General features: G+C 60.7%; 1 protein-coding gene across 1 annotated transcript; it reads left to right on the top strand.

Moving 5' to 3' along the window:
* The first annotated feature begins 508 nt into the window (after positions 1–508).
* Positions 509–22,250, top strand: CMKLR1 (chemerin chemokine-like receptor 1). Its single transcript, XM_004615499.2, has 2 exons — positions 509–643; positions 21,000–22,250. Exon 2 carries the CDS (start codon positions 21,003–21,005, stop codon positions 22,122–22,124), a length of 1,122 nt encoding a protein of 373 aa, XP_004615556.2. The 5' UTR covers positions 509–643; positions 21,000–21,002; the 3' UTR covers positions 22,125–22,250.
* The last annotated feature ends 852 nt before the right edge of the window (positions 22,251–23,102 follow it).

The following is a 23,102-nucleotide window of genomic DNA, read 5'->3' as shown; positions in this document are numbered from 1 at the left end:
TCACTGCCACTGCACCCAGCACAGGAGTCCAGGAAATAGCAAATGAGCCCATCCCCCACCCCGGGGCACCCCACACCCTCTGGGGAACAGGGCTGGAGCATCACCTGAATCTCCCGCTTTCCCTGGGTGGAACACCCCCCCCCCCCGCCCCGAGTGAGTGCTCGCTTTTGCAATGCTTGCTTCTGATTTTCAGGTGCATGTGTTTTTTTGTGAGTGCAGTTGGGTGTTAAAAAACCCTGGGTGGGGGGGTCTCTGCATGCGGCGCCCCTTGAGGGAGCCTCGGGAGGGCTGGGGGGCTCCGGGGAGTCTGTGCTGTTGCATTCCAGGCTCTGACTCACTGGGCAGGCTGGGTGGACACAGGGATTACCCGCCCCTCCTCCTCCCCCCCTCCACTGTGGACGTGACGCCGAGGACATGCAGGCGTCATCGAGGGGGGGTGGCCTCCCAGCCCGAGTCTGAACCCGGGCCATTCTCCCCACCCGCCTCGTAAAGGTGCCTGCTCCGGACCCGCTTCTCGCCTGTGGCCAGGCCACGTCGAGGCCCACGTGAGGCCCACGTCCTTCCGCAGCCCGAGGTCTGACGCCAGCAGCCCCCAGCAGGAAGAGCCCCTCGATAACTCAGAGGACCCTTCCTCCAGCAACAAGTAAGTGCTTTCTAAATATATATATATATATATATATATATATCGGGGTGAGACCCAGAGCTGGGGAGGGAGCCCTGGCCCTCAACGGACAAGGCACGTGCTCTACCCGAGTCACATTTTCACCTTGAAGTTCTTTTCTTTTTTTTTTTTTCCTTTTTGGGTCACACCCGGCAATGCACAGGGGTTACTCCTGGCTCTGCACTCAGGAATTACCCCTGGCGGTGCTCAGGGGACCATATGGGATGCTGGGATTCGAACCCGGGTCGGTCAGGTGCAAGGCAAACGCCCTACCCGCTGTGCTGTCACTCCAGCCCTGAAGTTCTTTTCTTTCTGCTCAAACAAGCAGATTCCGGGGGTCCCTCAGTTGGGGGTTCCGAGTGGGCTCTCTTCATGTGAGTCCCTCTTGCCCGAAGCACTTAGTTACGGGGTCCCCCTGACTCTGGGGGTGGTCGGGCCCCCTGACGCTTTCGCTCACTCCCAGCCTCGCTCTGGAAAACTGCCGGTGGCTCTGGCTGGCCGGCTTCTCCCCTCCGTGTCCCATGGAAACGCTGCTTATGTCTCTGGGACGGTCAGGGCAGACCCCCCCCCGCCCCCCCGCACACGTCTGCTTCCTGCTGCGAGGTAGCTAGGGTCCCAGGGCTCTTTTCCTTTGGCTTCGGGGAAGCAAAACTCCTGAGATGGATGCTGGAGATGGGCTGGACATCCAGGTCTGCCTCTGTCCGGCCCCGCGGCCCAGGGCCGGCCTGGGTTCATTATCCCCGCTGTCCTCCGCGCGGGGCCCGTGGGCATCCTCCGCTCAGGTTCTGAAAGGGCTGAGCATCGCAGAGCGGGAGAGATTCGTGAGGGGTTTTTGGAAATGAGCAGCAGAGTTGGCACTGGAAGCAAGGCCTCAGTTTCCCCCCCCCACCCCGCCCCCCGGGGAACATTCAAGAACAGACACTTGGATGGAAAGACAGATACTCATAGGGCCCAGTGGCACATAGGAAGGCGCCCCCCGCCCCCCCCCCCCCAGCCTGCTGGCGCTCCGAGTGGGGCTGCTCATCACTAGCTTGCAGGAAAACGAGAAGAGGGAACTCAGCGCCCCCCCCCCGTCCCCGCCCCCCCCAGGCCATAGCCACCTGGACACCCCCTGAATTCCAAAGAATCCATGAGACCATCCGCGCCCCGGGACTCCAGACAGGGATTTTAGGAATGGGTCACATTTCTCCAGGGGTTTTGAGACCGTTGCAGCCTGTCTCCTTCCCTCTGCTCGCCAAATCAAAGAAGACGGGCAAATCACGACTATCCTTGACCTTTCTCCGCGGGTCCAGCAAAGTAACCTACAAAATCCGTGGCCCGTCTTTCTCAGTGGAAGCCATGACGCTTTGTGAAGACAACCAGTTCCGTGTTGGCGTTCACTCTTTCTTTCCCCAACAGTGGACCCCAGCTCAGCCCAGGGCCAGAGAGGCTGGAGAGAGAGAGAGAGAGAGAGAGAGAGAGAGAGAGAGAGAGAGAGAGAGAGAGAGAGAGAGAGAGAGAGAGAGAGAGAGACAGGGAAGGGAGAGAGAGAGAGGGACAGGGAGAGAGGGAGAGAGAGAGGGAGAGGGACAGGGAGAGAGGAAGAGGGAGAGAGAGAGGGAGAGGGAGAGAGACGGAGAGAGAGACAGGGAGAGGGACAGGGAGAGAGAGAGGGAGAGAGACAGAGGGAGAGGGAGAGGGAGGGAGAGAGAGGGAGGGGGAGAGAGAGAGGGAGAGAGAGAGGGGGAAAGAGGGACAGGGAAGGGAGAGAGAGGGACAGGGAGAGAGAGGGAGAGACAGAGAGGGAGAGGGAGAGAGAGAGGGAGAGGGAGAGAGGGGAGAGAGAGAGGGAGGAGGGAGAGAGGAAGAGAGAGAGGGAGAGGGAGAGAGGGAGAGAGAGAGGGAGAGAGAGGGAGAGGGAGAGAGAGAGGGAGGGAGAGGGAGAGAGAGAGGGAGAGAGGGAGAGAGAGGGAGAGGGAGAGAGGGAGAGAATGAGGGAGAGGGAGAGGGAGAGAGAGAGGAAGGGAGAGAGGGAGAGGGAGAGAGGGAGAGGGAGAGGGGAGAGAGGGAGAGAGAGGGAGGGAAGGAGAGGGAAGGAGAGAGGAAGGGAGAGAAAGAGGGAGAGAGAGGGAGGGGGAGAGAGGGAGAGAGAGAGAGGGAGGGAGAGGGGGGGAGGGGGGGGAGGGAAGACAGAGAGAGGGAGGGAGAGAGACAGACAGACAGAGAGACAGACGGGATTGGATGCTCAGTCTGTCTGTAGCACCAGCTTCAGGGTTTTACAACCAGCCGCTGGAAGGCAGGGGTGAGCTCAGGCCTCAGAGGATCCGTACTGAAGCGCGTTTCAGAGGGAAGGGGGCTGCGGACTCTTTAGGGGGCAGCTGGCAGGCTAGTGGGCTCCGTCCCCCTCGTGGGCCGGTCCCGAGGCACACTTTTTTTCTTTTTCTTTTTGGGGACTCCCCCCTCCTGCCGGTGCTTAGTGGGGACACCCTCATCTCAGTGCTTGGAAGTTGTTCCTGGGGCCGGGCCGGGCCCTGCGTTGCAGCCTGAGCTCGGCCTTCCGGACCTCCTCTGTCTGTCTTATCCGCAAACCTAACTGGGCAAGGGCTAGGTTTGTGGGGCAGGGGACAATGGAGACAAGCGGTCCTTATCTTCAGGCTTGGGGGCAAGGGTAATGGTGCTAGTCTAATGCTGAGCTTTGGCCGGGAGGCAAGCTAAGGGTAAGAATCACTTTCACTCTTCGGGCAGTGGGGGGGGAGGGGCGGGCACACTGGTCCTGCTCAGGGCTGGCTCCCGGCTCTGCACTCAGGGATGCTCAGGGCTGACTCCCGGCTCTGCACTCAGGGATGCTCAGGGCTGACTCTTAGCTCTGCACTCCTGGCGGGGCTTGGGGGATTACTTGGGACGCTTGGGATCAAGCCTGAGTGGGCCGTGTGCAAGGCAAGCGCCTCACCCAGTGTGCTGTCTCTCAAGTCCCTCAAAATCACTCTTGTGAGTAATCCTACCAGGAATGTGGCAGAGAACCACCGTGGCCAGGCTCAACTTCAGCTCTTTGTAGACCCGTCTCTCATGTAAGCCAAAGGCCAACTCCTTGAGAGAGTAAAGCTTCCTCGCTGCAGGGAGGGAAACTGAGGCTGAGAGTTCCATCTACATATCCGTGACTCACCCATGCGTACATGGCAGGGCTGGGACTCAGCTTCCGGTGCCCTGGCTTCAGAGCCGGCCCTCTTCATCGTGTGGGGAACATGGTTTGGGAGGCGGGGGGGGGGTCCAAGTCCCATCTCCTTTTCCCAGATGTGTGACCTCAGGATAGTTGCTTGACCTCTCTGGGCTCCCATTTCTTTACGGGTGGTGGTCATCAGAGCCGTGGGGAGGCTGAGGCGGAAGAAGTGAGGCAGGGAAAGGCAGCCATGATAGTCCCCATAGCTCGACTAAGGTCCTGGAAGTGTCAAGGTTGCTGTTCACAGCTCTAAGCGGTGGGGGTCCCAGACACGGGCAGAGGGGACATCTCGGGGTTCTTGGCAGGAGGCCCAGAAGCAGTGGGGGAGGGTGGCAAAGGCTGTCATCACAGGGGGTCTCGGGGGAGGACGGGAGCTGGGAAGGCGTGAACACCACAAGGAGGCAGAGGAGGACTCTGGGTGTGGGGTGGGGTGGGAGGAGCACTGGGTGGAAAATTTCTAAGGCTCCGTCCCGAGGGGCTGCCCCGCCGGGTGAGTCCACGGGGGAGAGAGGTTCTGCCACATGCCCCCAACGCTGCCGCCAAATGGCCTGATTCTGGGACAGAGTCGGAGCTGAGGACAGCTTCAAGCTGGCCCCGCGGAGAGCACTCCCGTCTCTGAGCCGGGGCTGGTGCCGGAATCCCGCGGGCGGGACCGCGCCCCGCTGCTCTCTGCAGGGCCTGCCTCCTGGAGCCCGGCTGGCAGCTTGGGAGGGGCCCAGGTGGCCAGAGCTACCCTCGGGGGCTGCTGAGTGGGCATGGCCTGTGTGGTTGTTTCCCCACCATGGATGCTGTTCGTCTCCTCGGGGCTCGTTTATGACCCCTGGTTCCCACAGCGGCCCTTGAATAGATGTCCATCCCCTTGGTGAGTGTAGGACCTACGGGCTGGGATTCGGGACAGCTGGAATCAGATCCGGGCTGCTGCCACTTCCATATCATCTTACGGCCCGGGCAGGGCCCTGGCTCTGAAGCATTTTCTTAATAGAGGAAAAACTATACAGCCAGTACAAAGGAACCTCGGAAAAGGTTGTTTTCTAGGGCCCTCAAGGGGCTGAGGGCGTGTTTTGCATGCAAGAGAGCTGGGTTCGATCTCTGGCAAGCCGGAAAGGCCCTCCAAGCATTGAGCCAGGAGTAGTCCCTGAGCACTGCCAGATGGAGCCCCTAATAACAACAAAAGTAATTAATTATTTAATTAACGGATTTTAAAGGACTTTCAGAAGAGGCTGGGAAATTACTTGGGTTTGATCCCCGATGTCCGCATGTGCCCCAAGTGTTCTTCTGGCATCTCTGCTATCTCTGTGGACCCCGGGGCCTGGAGTAAACTGATAAACTGCCAATAGGACCCTCTTAGGAGTGCTCAAACGAGCCAGATTCAACATTCCTATAGCACCCACCAAAGTGGAGCAGAGCTGGATTTAACGTCCCAAATGTGCACATGTGATAGGGAGGTAATAGGGGTGAAACCCAGGGTCCTCGTGGCTGTGAGAGTTGCTCATGATACCAGTGGTATCACTTCATAGCAACCTCCGGTGAGAATACCGGGGACCCATCTCATTCTGGCCGAGCATTTCTCACTGAAATGTTTGACTAGGCGACATAACTCCGTCTAAGTGGTGACATTCGAATCCCCTAAAATGAGAGGAAGGTAGAATTAGCCTCCTCACCCCAGCCCTGCCTCCATGGTCCCAGAGTCTCTGCAGCCATCAACTCAGTTCTTATCTTTCCTCTGGAGTTTCCCTAGGCAGGTGTCAAACCCCTCATCTCCCTCCTGTTTTACATAGAACAGTTTGCACACGGTGTGGTGCATGCACGGCTCTGCAGCTTGTCTTTCTTTCTTTCTTTCTTTCTTTCTTTCTTTCTTTCTTTCTTTCTTTCTTTCTTTCTTTCTTTCTTTCTTTCTTTCTTTTTTTTTTGTTTTTTGCTTTTTGGGTCACTCCTGTCGATGCACAGGGGTCACTCCTGGCTCTGCACTCAGGAATCACCACTGGCAGTGCTCAGGGAACAATATGGGATGCTGGGAATCGAACCCGGGTCGACCGTGTGCAAGGCAAACGCCCTACCCGCTGTACTGTTACTCCAGCCCCAGCTTGTCTTTCTAACCTAACAAGATACCTTGGAGAGGAGTTAATATCCGTGTGGAAAGGGCACGAGTCCTTTTTGATGATTGTGTAGCCTTCTTCTCTTGGCTTTGCGGTCACTGACTTCACCAGTCTCCCAGCTATGAGTACTTGGCTTGTTTCTCATCTCAGGTCAAAACGCAACAGGGTATTACAATGTATCAATCATCCACGGTGTCTGTAACATTCCCGTGTTCTTTTCTTTTGGGGAATCCCCACATGGATGGTTCTCAGGGGGTCACTTCCGGTGATCTTGGGCTGACTGGGCAGGTGGTTTGGTGCCGGAGCCTGAGGATGTGGTGCTGCTGGCTCTGTGCTCAGGGATCACTCCTGGCGGTGCGTGGGGAACCACACGTGGCTCTGGGGATGGAGCCCAGGTCAGGAGACTGCAAGGCAAGTGCCTCCCCGCTGTCCTGTCCCTCCTGCTCAAGCCGGGTGTCTTCACCCCTGCACCATCTTTCCTACCAGTAGGTATTTTGCCCCGCAGAGCTCTCCCCATGCCCCGATGCCTTTAGCTGACTGTGAGCCCCTAGATGACAACCATGACCTGCCTCCCTGCAGCCTCTCCCATACCTCCCCCGCCTTCCCTGCCCACCTCATCCAATGCCCTGAGTCCCAGCTCTCCTTCCATCCTGCCCCCTTGCTTACACTCCTGCTATGCCCGCCTCTCCCTCCCTCCCTGCTTCTCCTGTGTATACCCACACAGGGCACCCCACAGTCCTTTTCTGAGCAGACATGGAGGTTGGAAGATAATTTCTGCAACGTTGTAGCTGGTCATCCTGGAGCAAGTCACTTAACCTCTCTGAACTCGGGTTTCTTACTTTGAACCTCCTGATGCTAACGTGGAAGTTTAGGCAATGGCATGTCTATGCCTCACACATCGTCGGCACTCTGATTTACTGAACCAATTTTAGGGTGCCTCCAGTGCGTCACGCACTATTAAGGTGCCAGGGTGAGCAGGCCGGAGTCTCTGCCCCCAGTAAATGTCAGCTCTGATTAGTGTCTATTTATAACGCATCGATGATTCATGCCTCCTCCCTCCACCTCCCCAGGTTGAATTCATCTGAGCATCCGCCAGCCTCAGGGCCAGGCCCGTGACTGGTTTGGGAAGGGAAGGAAAGTTCCCCAGTTGGGGGTTATGTTGGAAGTCTTGGTTTCCCTCCGGCTTTGCTGCATCCTCGGGGGCCTTTCGTTCTCAAACTGACTTGGGGTCATCTGTGGGACGCGTAGCCTCTCTCTCAAGCCACCACTGGGTGGGGGGCAGGCACTGTGGTGGGGTCTCACGCCAAAGGGTGGGCGTCAGAGCAGGGCCTGCTGCGTGGGAGTCAGGATTCTCTCTGTTCTAGGCAAGGGAATTCCAACTCAAGCTGGATAAAGCTGCGAAAGAACGTCATTGGCTGGAGAGCTTGTACGTCCAGGGCTAGTGTGGGGTTCCGTGTGGTTGGTCACCCTCCACCTCCAGCTCTGTTTTCTGAATTCAGTGTGGGTCTCCTTCTGTTAAACTCTGCCATATGATGTCAGTTCACGGCAGATCTTTTTTTTGGAGGGGGAGGGGTCATACCCAGCGATGCACAGGGGTTACTCCTGGCTCTGCGCTCAGGAATGACTCCAGGCAGTGCTCAGGGGACCATATGAGATGCTGGGAATCAAGCCAGGGTTGGCTGTGTGCAAGGCAAAGGCCCTCCCTGCTGTGCTATCGCTCCAGTCCCTCAGGGCAGATCTTAACAGCGATTTTAACCCAGTGGCAGCCCCTGGGCACAAGGCCCCATTGCCTCTCCTAGGAATTTCAACAAGACTCCCAGGGAAGGCTCTCATTGGTCCCCTGTAGGTCATGTGCCCAATTCCCAGAGCAGTGATTGGTGGCCAGAGGACGAGGTATTTTCATTGGCCAGACTTGGGGCAGGGGGTGGGGCCAGCCCTTTCCCGAGCTCCTCCCACTGGCCAGGGGGAGGGGCGGCTCCCCAGGAAGAGGAGATGGGCTGTTTGGTGGATGAATGAGTGGTCCTGCTCCTGTGTAACCAGGAATTAGGGTCCTCACATTCCAGGGCTCTGCTTACCCAGAGCTCGGGATTTGCCGAGGGCCCCCAGGAAGGGGTGCCCCTCTTTCTCTGGGAGAGAGGCGAGGACTCCTGCTGCTTCGGGACTGGTGCAGACCTGGCACCCAGGTCTGAGTTTTGTTTGAATTCCTTTCTGTGACCCTAGACCAGCAGGAGGACAGGGCCCAGTGCCCGCACCGTGCCACCCACCTGCCCAAGTCCCTCCTGCTGCCCGCTGCCTGAAGCAGCCTGGGCTTTTAGATGGGACACACCAGAGAAGTAAGCGGGAGGAGTAGAAGAGCAGGTGGGGTACTGGAGCTGGTCCCAATCCTGGTCCAGTCATTTCTGTGTGGCCCCAGGCAGGTGGCCTACCCTCTCTGTGCCTTAATATCTTCTGTAACATGAGAACAGTTATACCTACTGCATTGTACCGCGTTCCTGCCGTCCTGGTGGTATTGGCTGGCTGAGTCTGGCGCATTCCACAATCCTAGTCATCAAGTGAGTCGTCTTGGGCTGCCGTGGCAAAAGCTAACACCAAGGAGAGTTGGCATTTTATTGCATTAACTGGTTTTAACTTTCCTATTTGCGTAGGTCAGAGTCATGTAGTAATCACTAATTGGCTCTTACTGATTTCGTTCCTGACTATTCTCTTTGCCATATCTTAAAGTTTTGTTGGAATAAGCAATATAAGGTCAGTTTGTCTTGTGCCAACGGGGGCAGGTGGAATTGGGAGGTAAACAGGATACTGGTGAAGGGAAGGTCGTACTAGTGGTGTTGGAATGCTAAATGCTTGAGCCAACTGTGTAATGGACAACTTTGTAAATCACGGTGTTTTTAATAAAATTTAAATTAAAAAAATAACCACCATAAACTATAGAAATTTTATATATATATATATATATATATATATATATATATATATATATATATAAAGGAAATTTGGGCCAGAGCAATAGGACAGTGGGTGGGTGTTAGCCTTGCGCTCGGCCAACAGGAGATCAATCCAGGCACCCCATACAGTCTCCCGAGCACGTTAGGAGTGATCCCCGAATGCAGAGCCAGCAGTAAGTCCCAAGCACTTCTGGGCGTGGCCAAAACCCAGACCCCACACCAAGCGAAGGAGATTCCTTACAGTTCTGGAGGCTGGGGACCCAGGACCAAGGCATGGCGGATTGGGTGGTCTGTGGGTCCCCTGCCTGTCTGGGGCCTTCACAGCTGGCCATAGGGAGTCCTCTGAGCCCGCTTAGAGAAGCACCTTCCTGGGGCCCCCCAGAACCCCCGCCCCTCCCAAAGGCCCCACCCGCCAGTCAAATCACTTGAGGATGAAGGTTCAGGCACAGGTTTTATCCCGTTGTGGGTGGACCAGCAGTGCGAAGGGCTTACTGCTGCTCTGGGCTCAGGGGCCACTCCTGGCGGGCTCCAGGGACTGGCTCCAGCCCCGGGTTTTGTCTGGATGACAACAGGGAGGGGTGCAGTGAGGGGCAGAGCCTGCCGGGTGGAGCTGCCACAGGGGGCTCACTTGCCCCTGCAGGGAGGGGTGTGCCTTTCTGGAATCCAGGCCCCAGCCCATCTCCCTGGGGGCTCTCCGAACTGCCCTCCCCCGCCCCCCCCACCCCTCCTCGCTCCCCAACCCCCACCGGCGGGAGGCCCTGGGAGGGGCACAGAGATGGGAATCAGGCGCTGCCATGGCGATCAGGTTTTCTGGGAGTCCAGCCAGGGTGGGTCTCACTTTGCTTCTCCCACAAAGAGCCCCCCCAGGCTCTCTTGGGTCCCCCCACTCTAAGGCTCGGCCACCACCTTTCTCTGAGCACTGGCAGTTGCCATGGAAACAGCTCTGGAGGGGAGTCTGACCATGTGGCCTGAGGGCAGAATCCTCAAGGAAATGGGGTGATGGCTGGGTGGGCGCCTCGGCCCTGGTAGGGGTCCCTGGCCCTGAGGGGTCTCGGGCGGGAGGAGCCTCACTTGGGTCATCAGGCCCTTTCCAGGCTCCTGTCAGCAGCCCTCGCCCCCAATGCCTCCCCCACAGTAACCAGAGGGGTTAAAGTGGGAACATTTTAGGAAGACAGAGCACCCCCTGCACGAGACTGCCCTGGTCCCCGATGGCCCTCAGAATCGAGTTGGTGATCACAGGGGACAGTCTCATGCTCTGGACCCTGTCTCCAGTCCTTCCTCTTCTATCATGCCTCAGGGCCTTTGCACACACTCTTCCCGCTGAAGAACGTCTCCTCTGCCCACAGCCTTACGTCGAAGCGAAGGCGTGGCCCCCTTAAGGCTCTGCTCAAATGCCACCTCTTCCAGGAACAGTGCCCTGATTTCCTTGGCCACCTTCCACTGTCTTGAACACGGCCAGGACTGCAAGCTCAGCCGCGTCACGGGGCCCCGAGGGAGCAGAGGGGGTGTCCTCGTGTTCACAGAGAGATGCACGCTCTCCCCTCCAAGCCCAGGACTTGGGGCCCGCCCCCAAACCCCCTCGCCCGCCCCCGCGGAGCACTGCTGAGAAGAGCAGCCCCCATGTCCACTGTGGACTTTTCCTCTGCGGCTTGATTTTTCTGGCACGTTGCGTCACGCCTCCACAGAACTGTCACATTTCTGTCCCCTGACCCCTGCCAGCTCGTTCAGTCTTCCTCTCAGCCCCGGGACCCAGGGGTGGCCGACACCCCTGCTTTTCTGGTGAGGAGATGCAGGTCCAGAGAGGGGCGGGGGCTTGCCCGCCTCACTGGATGGTGGGGGCAGAGCAGGGATTCGAACCCGGGCAGCCGGGCTCCAAGATAGTGGCCACGCGCTGGCTCCCAGAGGTGTCATCCCACAACCCCCTGGCCCTCCACCCGGCCCAGCACACCAGCAGCGGGGAGGTCCCGAGAGCCCGAGTGGGGGGTGCGGGCGCCGGAGGCTTCCCTCCAGCCCCGGGCCGGGCCATCTCGCCGGAAGCGTCTCAGACTCCCGGGGGCTTGAGTCAGCGCGTCTGGGGCCTCTCGGTCCCTCCCATCAGGCTTCTGTCCTCTGACCTCTCCCGGGCCCAGGTGCCAAACCACACGCCGGGAACCCTGGGCGTGCCGAGCTCACCTCCCCCCGGGAGGGGCCGTGGGGGAGAGCGTTCCAGCCAGAGGCAGGAAGTTTCCAGAACACGCTGGCCTGGCGCAAGCGGAGCTGTGGGGCAGCCAGCAAGGGGCCCAGGCGGGGCCGCCCTGTGGACCAGATGTGCAGGAGCCTTCGAGCCAGACGTGGCAGCCTCCTCTCGGCCCAGGGGGAGCCGGGGCCCACATTTGCTCGCCAAGTCGGTGATCAGGACAGATACCCAGCCTGTCCTTGGCCTGGTGTCTCTGATCCCTTGCTGGAGGCTCCGAGAGGGGCAGTAACCAGGTCACCCAGGAGGCAGGGCTGGAGCGGGTGCCGAAGTCTTGTTCTGCAGGATGGACAGCATGGCTCCCGGGAACCCAAGCGAGGGGAAGCGGGTGCTCTCCTCCCGGGGTTACTGGGCATCACCAGAGATGCTCAGCAGGGCTGGCCCGCCCGTCGGGTCCTTTTCCGTCATCCTGTGGTCCCCTGTGTCCGCCCTGAGTCTCAGAGGTGTGGCCGCCACATAGCCCCCACTGCGAGGGGCCCAAGAGCTCGGTCCTGGAGTTGGGTCAAGTTGAAAAACGCTTTGCCGAGGCCCGTGCAGAGGCCGGGGGAGCTGGTGGGGGGAGGGGAGGGATGGTCAGGCTGGAGGTGGCCGTGGCCAGCGCGTCCTCTCCCGTCTGTGGCCACATCTGGCCTGAGGGGCGGTGTAGGGGAGGCAGCCTGGCTGCACCCGGCCGTGTTCTCTGCTCCCAGGCTTCTCCTTGCTCTCCAGTGGGGCCCTCGTCTCGCCTTGGAAGTGCCCCCCAGTGGCCTCTGTGCCCGCGGGGGCTGGGGCTGGTCGCGGGCGTCTCCGTGTCCTGCGTGTGCTCCGTGGAAGATTCGCATCCCTGGGCGAGTCTGGCCAGGACCTTCTAGCTCCCTCTCCCTCGGCAGGCTGGACTCCCTTTTCCAGGCGCCAGCCTCGGTGCCGTCCTGGTGGGGGCCTGGCAAGGGGCAGAGTCCAGCTAGAGGGCAGCACCGGCTCCAGCCCCTGCTCTGCTCTCGGCCTGTCTCCCTGCTAAGGAAGGCCTGCACACGGCCCCTGAACATGGCCCCTGCATGCAGCCCAGCCTGCCATGGCCCCTGCACACGGCCCAGCCTGCACATGGCCCAGCCTGCACACGGCTCAGCCTGCACACGGCCCAGCCTGCACACGGCCCAGCCTGCACACGGCCCCTGCATGCAGCCCAGCCTGCCATGGCCCCTGCACACGGCCCAGCCTGCCACCGCCCAGTCTGCCCACGCCCCCTGCACACAGTCGGGCCCCTGCCTTGCCCCCACCCAGACATCTCTGGAACTCAGGGAGAAGCAGAGGCTGTGTCAGGGAGGCCCGCCTGGCTGAAGGGGGACACTCTGCTGGCCTGGATTTCAGGGGCTGGGGCCAGGACCAGGATGCCTGCACCTGGGTGCCCAGTCCCCGTTGTGGGTGGGACCCGCAGGGCACCGTGGACACAGGCACAGTGGACATGGGCAACAGGCACAGTGGACACAGGCGGACTCCTCTTGGGGAGGCAGCGACCACCCTGCAGGCCTGTCCAGCTGCGTCCTGAGCCAACTGCGTCAGGGCCCCCGGCTGCGCCCCCGCCCGGCCTCCCAGGCCCTGTGTACACACTCGGGGATTATTTGCATGAGCGGCTCCAGGCTGGCTTCAAGGGATTAAGTGGCTTCGAGGGATTAAGCAAATGGCGTCTGGGCTCCCAGACCAGTGGGCTGTGGCCAGGGCCCAGCTGTTTGTGGGGGCTGCTCGGGCTCCCTGCCCTCTGCCCAGCGGCTAAGGGGACTTGGCGGGGATGGTACCGCCTGCTGGATGTCCAGCGAAATAACAGGCCGGGGCCGGGAGTGGGGGGGCAGGGAGGTAACCCCAAGGGCCAGGGCCCCGGCTTGGCATGTGAGAGCCCCAGGCCCCATCCCCGGCACCGCAATGCCCCCACGCACAGCCCTGAGCAACCCCCATCTCCTGCAAAACCACTCAAACAAAAGCAAAGGCTCAGCTTGTGAAGAGCCACAGCCCCCCACTCCCTGCCCCCCACCCGCCCCCGGGCCCGGCTTGCTGAGCTGCAGGCCGGCTACTCAGGTCTCTGGAACCGGGGTGTTCTAGAGACCGAGACGCTGCGCTTTGATTTCGTGGCAGTTCTGTCTTTTCATCATTGTGCCTTTGATTTCAGGGGTGCAGCCTCACAGACCCACAACTGTGTCTGCTACATCAAGTTGACCCCCAAAGCCTGACTTTCCTCTGAGGCCCTCAACTGACACCACCCCCCCCTTCCCACTCACCTCCTATTCCTCCCCCTGCCCCTAACCTTCTGTAGCCACTTTTTGGCTCTCTGTTTTTTTTTCTTTCTTTCTTTTTGGCTTGTTGGGTCATACCCGGCAATGCTCAGGGCTGACTCCTGGCTCTGCACTCAGGAATGACTCCTGGCGGTGCTCAGGGGACCCTATGGGATGCCGGGAATCGAACTCAGGTCGGCCGCGTGCAAGGCAAACGCCCTCCCCGCTGTGCTATCGCTCCAGCTCCAGGCTCTCTATTTTCTATAGTCTTTGTGTTTTCACAATTTTTAATAGAATTCCAAAGTATTTTCAAATTCTTTCCAGAATTTTCTTTCATTTTTTTCTTCTTTTTCTTTTTGGGTCACATCTGGCGATGCTCAGGAGTTTCTCCTGGCTCTGCACTCAGGACTTACTCCTGGCGGTGCTTGGGGGACCCTATGGGATGCTGGGAATCGAACCCGGGTCTGCCTCGTGCAAGGCAAACACCCTACCTGCTGTGCTATCACTCCAGCCCCGCAGAACTTGCTTTGGTCTTGTTCTCTTGGTTCATGTGTTTGGGGGACCACATGCAGTACCAGGGAACCGGGGTCGGCTGAACGCCAGGCACGTCCCTAAGCCCCAAACTGTCACTCCAGCCCATTTTCTTGGGTTTCTCGTGAGTGAATCGAACAGCCTCTGCCTCTTTCTTGCAGCTTGAACCTTCTTGGCAGGATTGCAGCGGGCGGGGGACCCTTATTCGCACGAGGATGTGCCCCTTTTTAAGTGCTCCCTAAAGTTCTATGTGTGCTCCTGAGTGAGGGGCAAGAAGGAAACTGTGTGTGTGTCGGGGGAACCTGGGGGTCGTGACTGGCCACACTCACTGCATCGAGCCAGATAGTTCAATGCTCGGGCCCAGCTGGACTGGGGGCCTCTGGGGCCACACAAATGGTGCTCGGGGGGTCCAGGTGGTGCCGGAGATCATAACTGGGCCTCTCATGGGCTCCAGCTCTTTGAACGGTCTCTCAGACCCGGACATTTGGAATTTTATTAACTGTCCCCTAAGTGAGGGAAAACACTTTCTCCAGGAACTAGATGAGGTAGAAAATCTAATTCTGGGGGTGTGGAGTGGTGTGGGGGGCTCTCGCCGAGGCGGGGCCTCTCTGGACGAGAAGAAGGGTGCTGACAGATGAGGGGGCGTGGGAGGGCAGCCCCGAGAGGCGGGTTTCTCCATGAGGGTCCCAGGGGGAAGCGAGGCCACTCCCACGAGGTGTAGGGACGGGAAAGGGGAAAATGGTCTGAGGGACGGAGTTGATACGGGGTCAGGTTGCAGGGGAACCTTTCAGACCCCAGGTTGAGGGGCCAAGGAGCTCGTGGTTCCCTCGCTCGGGGCGGGGTGGGGAGTCTGGAGAATCAGCCCCCACCAGGATACAAGGATCTAACTCACGCAGAGGTCGGAGGTCAGAGGGCAAGGGGCTATCGACACTGTTCCTACAGCTCAGGGGCCGGAGGGATAGTTCAGTGTGGTGGGCGCTTGTCTTGCATGCGGCCAGCCCAGACGGTCCCCGGGTTCTATTCCCAAGCATCCCATAGGGTCCCCCGAGCAATGCCAGGAGCCATTCCTGAGTGCAGAGCCAGGAGTCAGCCCTGAGCATTGCCGGGTATGACCCACAAAGCCAAAAAAAAAAAGAAAGAAAGAAAGAAAGAAAAGAAAACAGAGAGCCTAAAACGGACCACCGGGGTCCACCCCGTCTGCAGAGCCAGAGCGTCACGGGGTGTCTCCCAGCAGCCCCCCTGAAACAAGGAATTGAGAAATCGTCCCTATAGGTCACCCTGGGCGCAGAGCGGAAAAGCAGCTCGGGCCGGATCCCCGGGGATCGAGACCCGGGTCCAAGCTCCAGTGCGGGGCCGGTGGTGGCGGGCGTTTGGGGGAGCCCTCTCTGGGCTCCGACCAGCCCCCCAGGGCCCCACGTGGGAGCCTGAAACCCCTCATGCTGCCCCTCCCCACTCACCTCCCCCACCCCCGCCGGGTCCTTCACTCCAACGGCCCCATCAGACCCAAAGCAAGCAGGTCTCCTGGCCCGGCGTGAGTCAGCGCCAGCCCGCGTGGGCGAGGCCCTGGAGGAAACTCCCTGCCAGACGGAGCTAATTCTGTCCCGGGCTGCCGCCAGGCGAGCAGCTGGAACATCTGTGGGGCTGTGTGGCGTGGGGCTCCCGGGGAGCGGAGGGGCGAGGAAGTAGAATCCCTCCATGTGTTCTGGAGCATCTGGGCGGGTGTGTGTGTGTGTGTGTGTGTGTGTGTGTGTGTGTGTGTGTGTGTGTGTGTGAAAGAGAGAGAGTGTGTGTGTGTGAGATTGTGTGAGAGTGTGTGTTTATGTATGTGTGAGTGTGTATGTGTGTGAGTGAATGGGTGTATGTGTGAGAGTGTGAGTGTGCATGTATATGTGTGATAGAGTGTGTGTGCATGAGATTGTGTGAGAGTGTGTGTTTGTGTATGTGTGAGTGTGTATGTGTGTGAGTGTGTGTGAGAGTGTGAGTGTGTATATGAGTGAGTGTGAGTGTGAGTGTATGAGTGTTTGAGTGTGAGTGTGTGAGTGTATGAGTGTTTGAGTGTGAGTGTGTGTGTATGAGTGAGTGTGAGTGTGTGGAAGAATGTGTGAGTGTATGAGTCTGTGTGTTTGTGTGTGAATGTATGTGTGTCTCTGTGTGAGTGTGTGTGAGTGAGTGTGTGTGAGTGTGTGTGAGATGCGTGTGAGTGTGAGTGAGTATGTGTGTGAGAGTATGTCTGTGTGTGTGTATGTGTGCGCATGTGTCTGTGAAGAACCTCCTTTCTTCTGCCCTGGAGGATGAGTTCAAGTTGTGGACCGACCTGCAAAGATGAGGATGTGCAGGGTGGGGTGGGGGCTGGAGGAATGAGTAGGTGGGACCCCACAGAGGCAGGGCTTTGAACGGGGAGAGAAGGGCCTGGCAGGCAGCCGCTGGCTGAGGCTGGGATCTTGGGCAAGGTGAAGGAGTCAGACCTGGGTTCCCATCCTGGCTGTGTGACCTTGGGCCAGTGGCTTGCCCTCTCTGAGCATGCCTCCCTTGGTTGGTCTCTGCAGCAGGCCTCCAGCAGAGGGCAGGAGGTGGGCAGTGCAGGCTGAGTTCCAGGGCAGGGAGCCCACAAACCCACCCCAGGTCCTTTTCTATGTGGCTGGGGAAAGAGTCTCTTCCAGGTCCTCAGTTTTCCCAGCTGAAACAGGACGCCTACTGCCGGGGGCCCATCCTCAGTCTCGGAGTTGGAGGAGCCGGGGCTGGTCGGGGGAGGGAGTGGGGAGCTGGCCAAGGCAGAGGGGAGGCTCCAGTTTCCTCTGTCCGTTCCCACGCCCACGGGCCCTGATAAGGCCCGCGCAGGGAGCCTTGGCCACACTGGCCTGAGCGCCGTGGGCCTGGGAGCCAGTGGGCGCTGCCGGGGCCGCGGGGGCCACAGGTGAGTGACGCGGGGAGAGGAGCTGCCCAGTGAGTCCCAGGGGTGGGGCCGGAGGGAGGAGGGGGGCGGCGCTCCCCAGGGGAGGCCCGGACAGACAGCGGGAGGGACCCCAACAGACGCAGAGGAGAAAACGAGAGAGCAGAGAGCGGGTGAAGCTCAGCCGGGCTCCGCCTGCAGAAGGCGCCCACCGAGCCCTGCTCACGGGGGTCCTGTGGCCGTCACGCTGGGACAGAGACCACAGGCTTCTAGAATGTTCTGAGGAGGCAAGGTGAGGCAGCTCTGCAGGCTCCAGCCCGTTCTGAGTTTCCTCCTCCGTCCAAAGGGGCCGTTCGGACTTGGGGGTTGGGTGGGGGTTACCTTCGCCTCCCTCCGCCTCAGTTTCCCCTCTGATGCTGGGAAGCAGTAAGGCCGTCAGCCAGGCTTGTTCCATTAAGGGACACCAGATGTGTCTCTGGGGGCACCAGATGTGACCTTGACCCCACCCCTCCCCCATCATGGTCTGCCATGGGGGACAGCGAGGTGGGAGGGGGGTCAGAAGGTTGGACCATCTGTGCCGTCTTCTCCCTGGGGGCCCCCAGCAGGGGAAATGCTCCCGATTTGACCCTGGGCTGCCAGTGTGGCTTCAGCAGAGACTCACGCCCCCAGCAGACCCGGGCGCCGGCCCCCGGCGAGCGCCAGACAGGGGCAGGGGATGGAGGGGGGTCTCAGTTTGGGGGTTGCTGGAGAGGAGGCACAGACGCCCCTCCGGCCAGTCCCACCTGCAGCTGTGACCACCAGCAGCCCCCACCTCACTGCATTCACACCCCGTCCTGCCCCCCCCAGCCCCGTTCTCCACGCCCCTGTGGGCCCCGGGAGGTGGGGGGAGACAGTCCCAGGCCTAGGCTCTCTCCCACGGGGCTGGTCCTGGAACTGAAGCCCCGCTGGCCGGGTGTTGAAGCGTCTCCGTCTCCCGTGTCATCGTCCACGGCTTCTAAGCACTGTGTGCGCGCGTGTGTGGTCCCCTCTCCCGGCTGGGCGTCCAGCGACCTCCAGCCCCGGGCGCCCGCGGCCCTGACCTTGCCCCACACAGGCCACGGGTGGCCTCCCGCTCCTCACAGCTTCCCACTGTGGCTCTCACTGCAGAGATGCCGCCGGCGAGGCCGGGAACACCCCGGCGGGACGGGGAGACGGGGAGGGCCACCAACGCTCTGCCTCTGGGAACGTGACCTCTATTGTTCCCTGGCCCTGCCCCCCACCCCCAGGACAGACACCTTCCCTGGGACTTTGGGGCTGCCCCCGGCCCTCCTCCCCTTCCCTGACCTCCTCCTCCACCCCTTAACTGTTTTGTTATTTTTTCTTTTTTCTGGAACACTTCCCTAATAAATCAAGAACTTGAAGTTTGCTTCTGGAGCAGGGAAGCGAAGACCCCACCACCGTCTCACGAATGCTGACAGGGCTGCAAGGCTCACGGGGGCTGGTGGGGCCCCTCAATGACCCTCAACTGCTGACCGCCAGGGGTGACAGGGACAGCGAGTGACCGGGTTGTGGCTTCATCTGCGTTTCTCGGCCCATCACTTTGGCGAGGGGTTGGGTTTCGGGGTGTCCCCTGCCAGCCACCGGTCCCCCAGGGCTCGTGCTGATGTCCCGAGGACAGGGCCGCATTTTCCTGACCTTGAGCCTCTCAAGAGGGGATGGAGGGGGCGGTGAGATGGTCAGGACGACCCAACCCTGGAGGGGAGCCTGGGACAGGCCCCCACAACTGTCTCCACACAAGAGGGCCACCGCCTCCGGCTTCTGGTACCCAAAGTGCGTCTTTTAAATTTTTTTTTTGGCTTTGGGGGCCAAACCCAGTGATGCCCAGGGGCTACTCCCGTCTCTGCACTCAAGAATTACTCCCGGGGGACCCTATGGGATGCCAGGTTTCGAACCCAGACCAGCCGCCTGCAAGGCAAATGCCCTCCCCACTGTCCTACCACTTTGGTCCCCAAAGCGCATCTTTAGTGGCTTTGCTTGCATTTGCTTGCATCCTTCCCGGCACACACACACACACACACACACACACACACACACACACACACACACACACACACACACACACACACACACACACCGGGAAGCAAGTGGGCCCAGAGATGAGCTTTCCTGTGTGCAGGTTGCACAACCGAGGTCCAGCAAGGGGGGAGGGGAGCAAGTTGCCCAGGTGCTGAAGCAGGATTCCCCGCCCTGCTCCTGGCACCCCCTGCTGGACCCTGCGTGAACTGACCCCAGAGGGGACCCGCTGTGGAGCGGCCTTGACCGAGCCCTGAGTGGACTCTGGGATGTGAATGCGGGTCACAGGAGGAATTCGGAGCCCTGCCGGGACAGGAGACAGCTCGTCACTCCCTCAGCTCAGGAGGCGGGGCAGGAAGGTGGGGGCGGGGCTGGCCCTGGGCACCCGGCTGTTGGCCGACTGCCCTCCCCGGTGCCCTGACCGCAGCCAGATGGCTGTGCAAGCAGGGTGGTGGGTTTCTGGGAAGGCCCCAGAAAAAAGGGAGCCGTGGCCCAAGTGAGGGGGGGTGAGGGGCCCCGGGGCCACGGGCGGGGTGGGGAGCAGCCTGAGGGCGCAGAGCCAGAGCACATACCGTGGCGCGGGCTGTGGGGACAGCTGCATCCAGCCCCGCGCCGGGGACCCCCCCAGCATGGCGTGTGGGCTGCCACGTGACCATCATGGACCCCCCACATGGAAACTGCCACCCAAGGGAAGTCTAAGTGGCTGGAGACGGAAGGACGGACAAAAGCACAGCAGACCCCCGTGGCCACATAGGGTCGGGGGCCGACGCCTTTGGTGGGCCGCCGCACGCCCCCACGGCCACGGAAAGGGAGGGGGTGCCCGTGGGGGGCTGCAGGGCTTGAGCCGACGAGGCAGAAGCTGCCCGTGCCCAGTGGTGAATTCTCCAGGGTGCTTCTCACTGGACAGGGCACCTGGTGAAGGGTCCCCGAGGGGGACAGGCATTGCACGTGGAGGCCTGGGGGCCCCCGGCTGACACCGCACTGTCTCCCGACTCCCCAGGGGTCCATGCCCCCCGGGAGGGCTCCGCATCCTGGCAGCTGTGCCGTCGGGAATGGCTGTGTCCCCACCACACGTGGTTGTCACGACGCCCCGAGGCAGGTGGTTACACGTGGTCTCGGGGCTTCCGGCTCTAGCTGTAGGGTTGGGGGTGAGAGACTCACGCTTCCTGGGCCTCAGTTTCCTCCTCTGCAAAATGGGTTTATTGACCTCCTCCCCTCTTGGGGCTGTTGTGAGGATTCAGGCATTAGTGGCACCTGTGGGGGAAGCTGGTTTGAGAAATGAAATGACAAAGGAGGAAGTGGGGGACACTTCACACTGGTCTGACTCCGTTCAGGGCCCGTGGGTGGTGGGGATGGGGGTGTTTATTCCTCCCCTCCCCCTCCCCCTCTCCCTGTCCCTGTTCTCCTTCTCCTCTTGCCCTCCCCCTGTTTCTCTCCCTCTTTCGCCTCTTCTTCCTCCCCTCTCCTTCTTCCCCTCTTCCTCCTCTCCCCTCCCCTTTCCCACCTTCCTCCTCCTCCTCCTCTCACTCTTCTTCTTCCTCCTCCTTCTTCCTCCTCCCCAGTTTCCTCCTCCTCCTTCTCCTCCCTCTCTTCTTCCTCCTCCTCCTCCTCTTCCTCCTTCTCCTTTTCCTTCTCCTCCTCCTCCTTCTTCTCCTCTTCCTCCTCCTCTTCCTCCTTCTCCTTTTCCTTCTCCTCCTCCTCCTCCTTCTCCTCTTCTTCCTCCTCCTCCTCTTCCTCCCCCCCCTCCTCCTCCTCTTGCCCCTCCCCCTGTTTCTCCCCCTCTTTCTCCTCTTCTTTCTCCCCTCTCCTTCCCCTCTTCCTCCTCTCCCTTCCCCTCTCCCACCCTCCTCCTCCTCCTCTTCCTCTCTCCTCTTCTTCCTCCTCCTCTTCCTCTCTCCTCTTCTTCCTCCTCCTCCTCCTTCTCCTCTTCCTCCTCTTCCTCCTTCTCCTTTTTCCTTCTCCTCCTCTTATTGCTCCTCCTCCTCCTCCTTCTCCTCCTCCTCCTCTTCTTCCTCCTCCTTCTCCTTCTCCTCTTCCCCCTCCTCCTCCTCCTCCTCCTCCCCCTCCTCCCCTCCATCGTTGGTCTTGCTGGTCAGCCCCTCCAGCGAGTTCCAGTCCCGCGCCCGCTGACGGCCCCTTTCCCTGCCCGCAGAAGATGGAGGAGGACTATCAGAACTCCTCGGATGCGTACTACGACCCGGACTATAACGACCCCATCGTGGTGCTGGAGGACGCGTCGCCCCAGGAGGGCCGGGCGGCCAGGGTCTTCCTGGTGGTCGTCTACAGCCTCATCTGCTTCCTGGGCATCGTGGGCAACGGCGTGGTCATCGTCATCGCCACGTTCAAGATGAAGCGGACGGTGAACACCGTGTGGTTCCTCAACCTGGCCGTGGCCGACTTCCTGTTCAACCTCTTCCTGCCACTGCACATCGCGTACGCCGCCCTGGACTACCACTGGGTCTTCGGCACGGCCATGTGCAAGGTCAGCCACTTCCTGCTCGTCCACAACATGTACACCAGCGTCTTCCTGCTCACAGCCATCAGCTTCGACCGCTGCGTCTCGGTGCTGCTGCCGGTGTGGGCCCAGAACCACCGCAGCGTGCGGCTGGCCTACGCCGCCTGCCTGCTCATCTGGGTCCTGGCCTTCTTCCTCAGCTCCCCGGCCCTGGTCTTCCGGGACACGGCCCAGCTGCACGGCAGGACCACCTGCTTCAACAACTTCAGCCTGTCGGCTCCTCCCTCCCCGCCGGGGCCCGGCCACGCCGCCACCGCCCCCCACCCGGACGCCGTGGGGTTCAGCCGACACATGGTGGTGACCGTCACGCGCTTCCTCTGCGGCTTCCTGGTCCCCGTCCTCGTCATCTCCGTCTGCTACGCCACCATCGTCTGCAAGCTGCGCCGGAACCGCCTGGCCAAGACCAAGAAGCCCTTCAAGATCATTGTCACCATCATCGTCACCTTCTTCCTCTGCTGGTGCCCCTACCACACGCTCTACCTCCTGGAGCTGCACCACGGCGCCCTGCCCGGCCCCGTCTTCAGCCTGGGCCTGCCGCTGGCCACGGCCATCGCCATCGCCAACAGCTGCCTGAACCCCATCCTCTACGTCTTCATGGGGCAGGACTTCAAGAAGTTCAAGGTGGCCCTCCTCTCCCGCCTGGTCAACGCCCTGAGCGAGGACACCGGCCACTCCTCCTACCCCAGCCACCGGAGCTTCACCAAGATGTCCTCCGTGAACGAGCGGTCCTCCGTGAACGAGCGAGAGACCAGCATGCTCTGAGCCGCGCCCCCCTCTGCGCAGAAGCCCCCCTGCCCCCCCTAGCCGGGCGCCAACGCTGCACCCTCTTAGGGGCATGGCGGGAGCATTTCTGCCCCTGCCCGCTGTGCTTTGCACTGGGTGGGGGACAAACAGAGCTGGGCCCTGGGTGGGCAGAGCCGAGAACCCCTTTTCTTGGGCACGAGAGACAGAGGCGCCTCGTCCTGGCCACCTGGCCCGGTGCCCCGAGCCTCTCGGAGACTTGTCTTCAACCGATGCAAAGCCAAACTCGAAGGATCGTCCGACATGCCTGCAGAACCCGGGGTGGGCAGGAGATAAGGGGCTGAAGGGCCCTGTTCTGTGCCCCCCTTGCCCCCCAGACGGACTCCAGCCCTGGGCACTGCTGCCTGAGCCGACCAGGTCACAGCAAACACTTTGCATGTCTGTCCCCACAGCGGCCCGGACTTTCCGCCTCCCCAGGCTCTGTGGTGCCACTGTGAGGTTGGGGTGGGGGGAGGTGACCCCTGAGGCCCAGGGCCCCCAGACCACCCTTGGCTTTCTGACCCACTGCAGAGACACGGCACAGGCCCGGCCGTGCTGTGTGAGAGCAGGAAGGGGGCGCTGTGAGCACCCGAGGGTGCAGGGACGTGGGGCCCAGAGGAAGGAGAGGAGACGCCCCTGGGAGACCCCCCCCGGGCCCCGTGTCTCTCTCCCTGTGCTTTTGCTCCCCCTGACCTGGCCGGTCCCCTCGCTTCCCTGCTGGACTGCTGGGAGGTGCTCAGAGCAGAGACAGCAGGCAGGGGTGGGGACCCCCTCTCGATTCCTCAGACCCCACAGCAGGACGTGGGCCCCGGGAGGGCATTGGGGGCTCCTCACTTTGGGCAAAGCCACTCTGGAGTCTGACTGACCCCCACATTACCGCCTGGGGGGCTTGGGGTCACTGTCGCGTCTCTAGGCTGAGGCGTGGGCAGGGAAGGCATTTACCCCGAGTCTAGCACAGCC

This window comes from Sorex araneus, chromosome 9 (assembly GCF_027595985.1).
Source record: "Sorex araneus isolate mSorAra2 chromosome 9, mSorAra2.pri, whole genome shotgun sequence".
Taxonomy (NCBI): Eukaryota; Metazoa; Chordata; class Mammalia; order Eulipotyphla; family Soricidae; genus Sorex; species Sorex araneus.
This window is presented reverse-complemented; position numbering and strand designations above follow the sequence as displayed.